General features: G+C 30.4%; 1 protein-coding gene across 4 annotated transcripts in view; it reads left to right on the top strand.

The window, feature by feature from the left end:
- Nucleotides 1-144: 144 nt before the first annotated feature.
- The window catches only part of LOC143046060 (CCR4-NOT transcription complex subunit 6-like), a 78853-nt gene continuing 66470 nt past the window's right edge, over nt 145-12527 (top strand). For 3 of the 4 annotated variants that reach the window (XM_076219035.1, XM_076219034.1, XM_076219036.1), the window contains exons 1-5: nt 145-249; nt 3871-4002; nt 4973-5236; nt 5823-5921; nt 10221-10235. In XM_076219035.1, coding sequence (XP_076075150.1) covers nt 3879-4002; nt 4973-5236; nt 5823-5921; nt 10221-10235 — 502 coding nt within the window. In that variant the 5' untranslated portion in view covers nt 145-249; nt 3871-3878. The remainder of the gene's footprint in view (nt 250-3870; nt 4003-4972; nt 5237-5822; nt 5922-10220; nt 10236-12527) is intronic. The other variant, XM_076219038.1, reaches the window with a different exon arrangement.

Here is a 12527-nt window from a genome sequence, read left to right on the forward strand (position 1 = left end):
GAAAAATGAAATAAAAAATATATTTTTATTGTTTTCAATTGTTTTACTAATATTAATATTTAAAAAAATGGTAAATATTCTAAAATGAAAAAATATTATACATTTTTTAATTCATTAACCAATCAGAAAACACGTAACAAATGTAGTTTGGATAAATCGGAAGCCATCTTGCTCGGATTTTCGAGAAAATTTGTCAGCTGTGAAACAGAAAACCAATTTTCCCTTTAGTTTTGGAATGTTTCAATGAAGGTGTGACCATTATATACTGTCTATACTCTTTTTTAATGTTAAGATATATACTCTTCATACATAAAACTTTAAAAATTGCTGTTATAACATATTTCAGAAGATATTATTCAGTTCACAGTTGAGTGTCATCCTATGAACTGTCTTCAAATATTTAATGAAGACAAGATCTAAAACTCACTTGGTTCCCAATTATTATTTTCTGTCTTCTCATTATATAGAATATGGGACAGGCTTTGTGAAAGGGGAAGATGTTCTTATCATTTTTCTTTCTTTAATAAAGGGAAACTTCGCAAACAAATCTAAAATTGATATTATGTACATTCAGGTAACATGAATGACTGAATAACACTGTTATTATAAGAATAACACTTGTAATGACCGAATAACACTTGAAATTTTAATATTAGCACATATTGGTGACTTTCAAACATTGATTATTAAATAATAATATATAATCGATGTATTTTATAATGTAGCTGGGTTGCTTCTCCTTAGTACAGGTAGAACATATATAGTCAGTCTTAATCAACTGAGCTAGGGAATAGATTCTTTGGCACAGTGGGTAAACTCACGGACTCACACGGGCAACCAGGGTTCGAATCCCGGTGGTGACGATATAAATTTGTAGAGTCGGTACATGCTCTCCGGTTACAATAACATAAAAATGATTTACAGATAGCAGATAATTTCATAAAGATCATTTTAAATTTAGTGTGTACATCGAACATGGCAGCCATTGTGATTTCCGGTATCAGGTCCATTCGCGCCCATTCTGTGATATTGTTTGCCTTAAATTAATGGAGAATAAACGCTTTTTCCCCTGGAGAAGAATCCCAATTTGAAAAAAAAATGGCTTAAAATTATTCCCAAAAAGACAACTTTTTTCCCAAATAGTGCAGTTTCAGTAGTAATTGTTCATGAATTCAAACTGAAAAACACTCATTTATACATTTTTCATGCCTCAAATAACTATATGTGCAGATTTGAGCGTCTATATGTGTATCATCACTGACAATAAGGAGTCTTATTTCAAAGCAGGGTTCGGCTCTTGGAAGGGGGTCTGTAAATTGAAGTTTCAGCCAAATTCATGGTTTATTCTAAATTTCCCAATTTGATGAAAATTACGCATATTTTCCCAATAAAAAGGGTAGAGGTAGTTTTGAAAAAAGTCAACAATATCACTGCGCCCATTTTCGATATGCACACTAAAATGCTAAATTTAAAAAGTTTTTTATGAACTTATCTGCTTTTTGCATTTTTTGGCCTAATAAGGACAATCAAAATGCTTTGTTAAGCTATTTCTAATTTCCCCTTTTTTACAAGACATAAATAAAGGACAAGAGGTGTATATCATTTCATTCTGACACATGAATTTAATTTCCTGATTTTAACTGAAAATTGTTTGTTAGTAAATTAACTAATTTGAATTCAAATAAATAATAGCACCAAATATAATTGAATAATTCCAAGGCGATCTATTTTTATTTGTCAAAAATTTGAATATGTATTTTAAATGAGTGTATTAAATGCTACATGTACCTCTTGTTTTATAATCCACTGATCGGAATAGACAGTCACACCTGGTAAGGTGTGCCCTAGAGTCCTGGCTAAATACCGAAGTGCAAGTAACATTTTACCTTTTAACAAGCCTTACACAAGTATTGCCAAAGAACCATGAATACATTGTAAAACCCAGAGCCTAGTCATATGGGAGATAGTAAAAGGTCAATAAAAGTACACCAAAATATTGTCTTTGCAGATTAATGTACTTTAATTTGTTCACCTTATCAGTCCAAAAAGCATTAATTAAAAAATATATATAACTTTTGGCGTTGTCTCGAAAACATGACGTGAGATGAAAATCAACCTTTTTTAACAAAGCCTTCATATGTTACTGATGTGCTTTTACACCACAGCTTGACACAGCACAAATGAATTTGTGTTAGACGAATATTTCACTACCAGGGACGTCATTACAAGCCGGCAACCAGCGAAATGCACTGGATATTTCAGCTTTGGCTCCGGCTACTTCAAAATTGTCAAAAATAATATTTTCAAAAATTTTCAATTTTTTCCTAGTCGATGAAACATTGATCATGAAAGAAATTTACAGTGTGATGCAGCTTATTTAATAAAAATACAACTTTTTATCATTTCCGCAAGTTCCGGTACTTGTTACACGAGTAGCGTACATCGATCAAAGTTTTGGTGGCAAAATAAGTTTGTTACTTCATCTGAACGTGATGAAAATTGCCTCCAGTTTATGTGTTATCCATTTATTGCATTAAAAACGTCATATTCCTTTCCAAATAGCTTGTCAAACATCGTTTATTTTTGTAAATTTTCCCAGGACTGCTTTTGCCATTAAATGTTTAAATTACGGATCGGAGACAGACCAGCTATGACCGGAATCCTTATTTTTACAATAATTACTACGGACACATGAATGGAACAGCTGAAAGAAGAAAATTGATCCCAAATGGAAAAAATATGCATTCCACGCAATTTAACAGACTTTTTGTTAGTTTTGTCAGAAGCACTGAATTTCATAAACATGATAAACAAGATAGTTTTTTTTTCTTATTGAATTGTTATTTATATATTATAATTTCTTTCCCTTTCTGTCATTAAAAAAAATCTTTTTAGTGCTAGATATCTAGTTGGTAATTTCTAACTAGAACCTCAACTTAAACAACTTTGAATTTGGACTGTTACATTTGTACTTTAATTGTATACTCAGATATGAATTGAACAAAAAAGAACATTATTCGCATATGACCCTTTGCTATACATGTAGGTAGTAAAGAACAAACATAGTAGCACAGTGTTCGAAGGAGAACTTCTCTTTCAAATCTCACTACTTTGCCCTATCAGTTCCAGAAAGAGAAGTCACTTCTCCCTATGATTATAAAGTAGTGTGAGCCTTGCATTATGCACTTAGAGATGTACTTTGGCCAGGTTCTGGAATTTCTGTCAGATGTTTGAACTCTGTTTTTTTTTCTACAATACAGGGCAAAATATTTTGACCCATGACCCCATTTTTCCTTTCTTAAATATAAGACTTCAATTAATAACTCATAAAAGGTCATTTACCAAAATTTAAGCAGATCGTAGATTTCTTTCTTTCCTTTTGTTTGCTTCTTCTGACTTATAGTATCAATTTTAAATTCTTGATTATTGTAATTTTACCAAAGTACATCCTTAAAGACTCACCTTTTTGCCTGAAACAGTCCATTGAATTCATCATTTGATTTATGGTGATACATGTATGTGAAATTATTAATACTGAAAAATGTTTTCTATGGGTTAGAATTATCACTGATTAAGGTACATTGTAAATGCTGTACAAATGTACTACGGTGCATTATACATGTTAAATTAAAGTTGATTCAAAGTTGATTCCAATTTCCAATTATGGTAGAGGAAATTAAGACTTTTGCTGGCTCCAAATGGGCTCTAAGTTTGTCAAACTGCCTACAAAATATAGCAGCTGGTGATTTTTCTGGCTCCAAGTATTTTTTTACCAGTCAATGTCTGTATAACAAAAATGTGAAAGTAAATCTTATATATATATTATACATGTGCATGATGTGTTATAGTTTGTAATTTTACTTTTTTCAGGTGTTCAAATGCAAAAAAAGGATAAATATGATAAACATGACTCACCAGTTCCTAACCGTGCCAATACATTCATGTCAGCTGAGGATTTAGCATCTGGTAAAAAGTCAGTATGGTACGAGTTAGAGATAAATGGTAAGTTACGGTTTTAAAAAATCAGTGTAAATTGAAGTAAAAATTATCATATTTAGTTAGCTATAGAGATAAATATTAATGGTAGGTTTAGGATTTCAAAAAATCAGTGGCATTTTAAATTAAATTTATAATGAAAAATATATATATGCTATGTTGTTTGTTGATACAAAAATATTGTAAACAGGAGTTTCATACCATATTAAAAGATTTAAGACTGGTCAACGAGGTCAAAATTGTAAGATTTATGTATGCTATTTCCTGTGGCAGCGACAACAGTGTATAAGTCAGTGATTAGTTTAGTTAATGGGGAACCAATAGTGGTTGTTCAATGATATTTGGTATACAATTGTGTATGTATTGGCACCTGTCATTTCCTTGGCAACAATTTTGCATCTCAGGATTCCCTCAGTTATGGTCTATTGAAATTGAAATGTTTTGCATATTTACATATTAAAGTAAAACTTGGTATGCAGATGTATTGCCTTTGCAAATCACATTACCATGAATATTATTTAGCTCCATTAACTCATGGTATATGCATTGATTTTGAAAAGTTTACAAGTAAAAATTTGTATTTAGATTTATTTAAAAGGAGCAATTTATGAAAATTCAATTGTATTTGGTATGCTGTTTTATAAGAATTGGCATATTTTTTATTTCCATTGAGGTATTTGTCAGTGCACTTTCAGTCATGGATCATTGACTTTGAATGATTTAAGTCACATTTGCATTATACTATCAAAGTTATGAATTGTGAAACACAATTTTGTATCAACAGTTTATAATTTACAACTTTTACAACTTTGAAACTTGTGCAGTTAGTTACCTTATACATACCAACTTTCTGTTATAAAATCATTGCACAATCTTTGAAAATTACCCTACATAACACACATGAAAACCTATCTATTGTTATCTATAACAGCTGTCATAACGATGCTTCTTAATATGTTTCTATTTCATTTTTAAGGTGTAGTCAGAAATTTAAGTCCAGACTTGTTCAAGTTGAGTCATCTGACATCGTTATACCTCAATGGCAACAGTCTGTCTAGGATCCCATGTGAGGTTAATAAGCTGGTCCATCTTGCCTACCTAGATCTGTCACATAACAAGCTACGCAGTCTGCCATCAGAATTGGGAGATTTAACGATGCTCAGAGAACTTCTCCTGGACTACAATGCACTACGTGTTCTTCCATATGAGTTGGGAAAGCTATTCAATTTACAGAATCTTGGTGAGTTTAAATGCTTTCTCACCTCAATAAAAGAGAGGGGAGGATTATTTTCTGATCTTTTGGGTCGTCCACTTGAGGTTGAAATTTGGATTAAAATAGATGACTATGATGTATTTATAATATTTTATTACAGTGTAAAGTACATATACTGTAAATTCAGAAATTATTGCGTGCATTTTTAATTGGGATTTTGTCATTTGAGACTCAAATGCGATTTTAAGTTTTTACAATATAGAGAAAAATCCTGTTTATGTCATATAATACATTTCAAAATGTGAGTTTAAAATATAACTGTTTTGCATTTTTTCACAATAATAAAAACATCGCAATAATTTTTCAATTTACAGTATGCCAATTAGAGGGGAGTCAAAGATGCCAATGGGACATTCAAGATCATAAGTCAAAATTTAAACTGACCATGCCATGGATGAAAAAGAAAAAAGACAAGTAGACAAACAATAGTACACAAAACACAACATATAAAGACTGAGCAAATTAAGGTTTTGACTTAGAGTTTTTGTTAACTTTCAGAGACATAGTTCATAGTAGTGAGAAATTATAGTAGGATATGTTTGTTTACTTTCAGGACTGAGTTACAACCCGTTATCACCAGAGATTATGAGTATTTTCAACTCATCTAATGGCACACAGAAATTGCTAAGCTATATGTTGGACAATTTGGCAGGTAAATAATATAAATGATCATACATTATCTAGCTTGACAAATATTTGGATTACACTGTATATTTGACATATTTCATTCAAACTCTGCAAAGGCACAATGAATCTGTCATTTAATGGTATGGTTCAATTGTAATAATTTTGTTATCTGCTCCTTGGTCGGGTTGTTGTCTCTTTGACACATTCCCCATTTCCATTCTCAATTTTATTAGTTGTACTTAATCAAAGAGAATGTTTAGATTCAATGATCAAGTCTTCGCTAAAGGACACAAACCTTGAACTTTGACCCTTGTATATAGCTGATTAGGTCCACTGAAATAAGGTATTCTTAAAAGTGATAGGTAGAAAGTGTATTCCTTGTTAATAAGAACAAGTCCATGTAAAAGACACTTCTGAGTGATTCACCAAATTGAAATCAATCTGAAATATTAATGAATTATTTTATTATAAAACTTTGAGTTATTTCCCTTAACACTGCAATCACATAGAAACATCATATTTCCTTGTTCCCCTTCACAATCAGACTTTTAAATTGCTGATCAAAGATATTTTCACAAACTGTCACAAACCCAAAACATCACAAATCTTTTCATTCAGTAAGGATTGAATTTTCTCAAATTGAACATGAACATCTCATGATCAATTTAATGTATAATTTTATACAAATCTTGTCAACTGTTGTCTCTAAATAAGACTAATTGACTGTTAAGTCCCTATATATACCCTTGTATGTCTGTATGGCCTTCTGTGCGGAAGTAAACAAATCCCCAAATTGGTTACCCCATCTCAAACTTTGGTTTGCTTCATCCAAATGTTATGAAACTTAAACACAATGCTTATAACAACAAAACTCAGATCAAGTAGAATTTGGGTAATGTAATTTTAACTGTTCTGGAGCCATTCCCCTTTATAATGTTATATGCAAGTGGAGGCATCAGCTTTGTCCTATGAACATATTCTCCATATGTATATTTCTAAATGTTATCTTAAAGACAGATATGTGTTGCAGAATTAAGAGTAGTCAAATATACAGTATATTACCATAGAAATAATTATGCTTTGATGGTTTATTTATAAGCATGCAATTTAAGTCATAAAATAGAATACATTTTATTTGATTGCCTCCATTGTAAATGTCAAGCTAGATGAAATGAATTTATAGTTTCTTTGTTCAGTGTTCAAAATTGTTTATTGAAATTTTTGGCTTACTTTTATTTTATGTTTTTTATTATTTGCTCATTTATGTTTCAATATTAACAAAGTCTTCACTTTCATGAAAAATGATGCTGACATGAACAGCTAAAAAGTAGGATTAAATTTTCAGGCATGCTCCAGAATATTTTTTTTTTTCAAGTTTCAAATAAATGAAAAATTGGCAAAATTCAGATGAATGCATTACTAAGGATGTAGAAAAAAAATCCTTACACATTTAGTTTTTAGGAACATTTCCATTGAAAAGTACTTTGTATTGGTCATTTATTTTTATGCCTTTCTGAGACTTTCTTGAAACTATAATCTTCAAATTAGCTATTAGGAAGTTTCATTGGCTGTAGTAATGTCAGTGTTCTCCCCATCCTGGTTTATCACAGTGTTATTCAGTGCTATAGCATTTAATTGCAGTGCTATTGGGCAGACATCAGGGCTTCATGTATGCAAACACATAAATTTATCAGGAAATTATTTTGAAAGATTTTTGGGCAGGTTTTCATTTTTTCTAACATATGAGTGTTTCAAACATCAATAGGCAGTAATCAAATATTATTTAAAGTCAATATTAACATAGGATTGCACAAATTTTAAATAGTATTTAATGATTTTTGTCGAGCCTTTAACTTTAGTCTTTAGACGAAAAAGCAAGACTAATCGATCCTACATTCCGTCGTCGTCAGCAGCATCCACAAATATTCACTCTGTGGTTAAAAGTTTTTGAACTTTCTTAAACTATACTGGATTTCTACCAAACTTGGACAGAAGCTTGTTTATGATCATAAGAAGGTATCTAGAAATAAATTTTGTAAAAATAAAATTCCATTTTTTATCCGTATTTTACTTATAAATGGACTTAGTTTTTTCTGCAAGGAAACATTACATTCACTCTGTGGTTAAAGTTTTTAAAATTTTAATAACTTTCAAAAACTATCCTTGATTTGTACCAAACTTGGACAGAAGCTTGTTTATGATCATAAGCTGGTATCAAGAAGAAAATTTTGTAAAAATAAATTTCCACTTTTCCGTATTTTACTTATAAATGGACTTAGTTTTTTTGCCAGAAACAAAACATTCACTCTGTGGTTTAAGTTTTTAAAATTTTTATTATGTTCTTAAACTATCCTGGATTTCTACCAGACTTGGACAAAAGCTTGTTTCTGATCATAAAATATTATTCAGAAGTAAATTTTGTAAAAAAAAAATTCCACTTTTTCCGTACTTTACTTATAAATGGAATTAGTTTTTCTTCCAGTTAACATTACATACAGTCTGCAGTTAAAGTTTATAAAACATTTATTAGATTCATAAACTATCCTGGATTTTTACCAAACTTGGAAGCTTCTTTCAATCAAAAGACAGTATCAAGAGGGAAATTTTTATTGATGATTTTCCTCATTTTTGTTGAGTCTGCGATTAACAGCAATAGTAGGCAAGACACTGGGTTCCGCGGAACCCTTACAAATTTTTAGAAACAGCAATAGTGTCAAAATATAAATAGAGTAGAGGTAGTTGAAGGGAGATAATTTTCATAGGAAAATATACTAAAACCAATAATGTTAAATCTTACATACATGTATATATGTAATATTTTTGGTTGCAATTATTCAATAATATTGCAAGTTATCTCACATAATCATGATTATCTTTTAAATTTTCAATTTGCAACAAAAAGTCTTTATTTATAACCTACTTTCATGACTAGAAATGAAATAGGAGAATCCTTATTCTGTAAAAAAAAGATAGACTTAAGATGAAACATGGACTATTTGTTACCATTGATATGAATGTGTCTCTAATAGCATACATATATTTTTGATGGAAAGGGTAATTAATTTTCCTTTGACATAAAATAATTAATATTCATTGTTCATGTAAATTGTAATTTGAAAGATGTACATGTATAATAATCTATTTATAATTGAAAAATACAGAAAAAATATTAAAATTTGTCATTTAAGTCTCCTATGTGTCGGTTAATTATGAATTTGTAAATTAAATGCATAATTACATTTTTTACACAAATAGAAATGTATATGCATTTTAATTTTCAATACTAAATCAAACGAAAATGTCAATTATTTCAATTTTAATATGTTAATTCATATGTATAAGATACTGTTCTCCTTGAATTTATTTTAATATAACCAAAAAGACAGTACAAATCTTTTATCACGTCGTAACTGTGAAAGGTGAATCAGTCTTATATCCCACATTAACCACAGAGTAAAAAAAAAACCTTGGGGAGAACACTGATTGTGTCTGGGAGAAGTTTTGTTGAATGCACATGAATTTTGACATTTTTTTCTGAATAAATCTGCCTCTTTTAAAGTGCCTCTAACATCCAAATTGAAGGTGGCAATTCCTGAGGATATTTTTTCCACTTTATTTTACCCTCTGAGTATTGTTCTGGAAAGGCATAAAAGTAAATAGATATATGTTACAAATGTTACTCATTCATTAAACACTACTCTACAACACCCTTACTTACACATGTTACATGTCAGGCGATTTTTTTTTTTAACAAACTTTTAAACACTTAAGGGTTGCTTGTAGGCATTTCATCAGTTTTATTGATAGTTTACCAACTACAATTGAAGTTTTTAGAAATTAATGGTTTACCAATTATGAAAGAAGTCTTTTAGAATTCGTGAAAAATAGCAATTATACAACTATCACAGCTTATATTTGTATGCTTTTACCTTTGATGTTTGTATGGACTAATAAAATTTTCATACTTTTCTCCCAAGTAAATGTTTCATTTTCCTTATGAACAGGATAGTCAGCAGCTAATACTGTTACCCAAATTAAAAGTTAATCTATCTGTTCAAATCTTACATAAAATATTGTATTTCTTAAATATTAAAAAAAAAAATCATTATTCGTTCTGTAGAAACAAAACAGTACTACAGTGGTGACATACTGTTTTAGAAGATTTTTGCTGAAATTAGTGGTCTATATAGTACATGCAAACGTCTTGGGTTGTAGTTAACTCTTATGGGTTGTGAGTATGTACACTATTAGTAGAGTTTTGTAGAGTAGTGTTTGTATTTTTCATGTTCATTATACCAATATTTTCCTTCCATTTTCCTTACAGTATCCAACACATCATGTAAGTACAACCATTGTCACAGATTAGCAAGCGAGTATACATTTTATTTTATACTTCACAAACAGCCAATCTATGTTGTTTAATATGAAATGTGGGGTCAGGGTATTGCTAGTGTAGTCACACATGTTTCACTTCAAAAGTAATTTATTAAAACAATTCGCCGTTTCAGAATCTAATGCATTCTGGGTCATATTTTTTGTAAAAGCATACACCAATATGTTGTGATTGGTTTAGAATGTTCTAAACAATGGAAATTCATCCAATGGCGTAACAGTATTTTCAATTTGGTGTACGAACAATGAAATTACCCATAGTCCTTTAGAATCTAAAAAGGCGAATTGTAGTTTGCAGTCTTTTAATTCACATTTAAATTATAAAACCAAGCGAATAGTATAGCTGTAAACTAGATGTTTCAAAGGAGTTTAGAATTATTTTTACTTTATGTTGTTGGTTGTTGACTTCCAAATATTGTTACTGAAATTGACAGGTTTTTGTTGAAAAAAACTAAAATTCCGTCAAACATTTATATAGGTCACCCTCTTGAACAGAAAACTGATCAGATATGTCAGAGATGACTTTTGAATTCATGTTCAAAATGCATAAGAATTACTTTAGTGGGACAAAATGAGGGTGACCTAATAAGACAGGTTTTTCGCTTAATAGAGACAACCTTTATAGCACTCACTGCAGGTTTGACTGTAGTCGGACTGTATCTGATTATATCTCTGGAGAGTACAAATAATAATTCTCTAGGGATGTATTCTGAGTCCCATAACTCCATTAGTTTGTTACATACCTTCAGACTTTTGTTTTAACCCAGTGTAATGGTGTACAGTGTATACACATGCTCATGATAATACAGTTATTTCATTAATAAATCTCTTCATTTCAAAAATCATTTAGTCATTTTGCTAGTATATAACTCAATAAATGGACTGCAGAATGAAATGAGACCTTAAATTAATATCTTCAGGCTTCATTGGGCCATTGCATGCATATTACTTCTTGCTGCAAATCACTCTGTCTCTGGGTATCAAGGTTCTTTTGATTACTGGTAAAAAATATTGCATATGAAATATAGTAATTGAAGAATGTATAACAGACAGACAGACATGAGAGCCTTTGGCTTGTAGTCCTGTTGGTTATTTATTGATTAGGATACAAAAATGTTGTAGTATTATACATGGGAAGATCTCCAATCAGTTCAAGCAAGGGACATAATTCATGTTGCCTTAAAGAGGTATAGAAGATTAGCTCTAGTTATATTTTACAATAGTTGGTTGAAAAAGGATTACACTGAATAATGATGTAAAGATACTTTAATAGTTTAAAAATTGACAGTAGTTTGTAAATCAAAATACAAAATTACCTACGGTAAAATAAATATTGATGTTTAAGTTTTCTAATTTTTTGTTATTTATATAAAAGGTTTGTAAATGATGAAACATAATGTTGCTTGTTTATAAGTAGCTTATGTCCAACTTTCAATTATAATAATTTTAAAATAAATTTCCTTTTAAATATTGACTTATGAATACAAATATGACATACTATTTGATTTTTATGCCCCACCTATGATAGTAGAGGGGCATTATGTTTTCTGGTCTGTGCGTCCGTCCGTCTGTCCCGCTTCAGGTTAAAGTTTTTGGTCAAGGTAGTTTTTGATGAAGTTTAAGTCCAATCGACTTCAAACTTAGTACACATGTCCCCTATGATATGATCTTTCTAATTTTAATGCCAAATTAGAGTTTTTACCCCAATTTCACGGTCCACTGAACATGGAAAATGATAGTGCGAGTGGGGCATTCGTGTACTGAGGACACATTCTTGTTATGACCTATTTCTTTTCCAAAGTTTATGGGATATCAAAAGGGAGACAATCTTTTTGATTTATAGTGGGTTTCTGTTCTCTTACTTTAGTTTGCCTCAACCAAATATTATGAAACTTGTACACAATGCTTATTACCACAGATCAACTTTGAATTTTGGTAGTGTCACTTTTACTCTTCTAGAATTATGCCCGTTAACAAATGAAAAAATTGCATAATTTTTCGTTTCCGTTCTCTAACTTTAGTTTGCCTCAACCAAATGATATGAAACGCATACGCTTATGACCATAATATACAGATCAAGTTAGTATTTTGGTAGTGTCACTTTTACTGTTCCTGTACAAATAGAAAAATTGCAGAATTTTTGGTTTCCGTTCTCTAACTTTAGTTTGCTTCAACCAAATGTTAACAACTTGTACATAATACTTTTTACCATCAAACTCAGGTCAAGTACAAATTTTGG

This window comes from Mytilus galloprovincialis, chromosome 9, assembly GCF_965363235.1.
Source record: "Mytilus galloprovincialis chromosome 9, xbMytGall1.hap1.1, whole genome shotgun sequence".
NCBI classification, from domain to species: domain Eukaryota; kingdom Metazoa; phylum Mollusca; class Bivalvia; order Mytilida; family Mytilidae; genus Mytilus; species Mytilus galloprovincialis.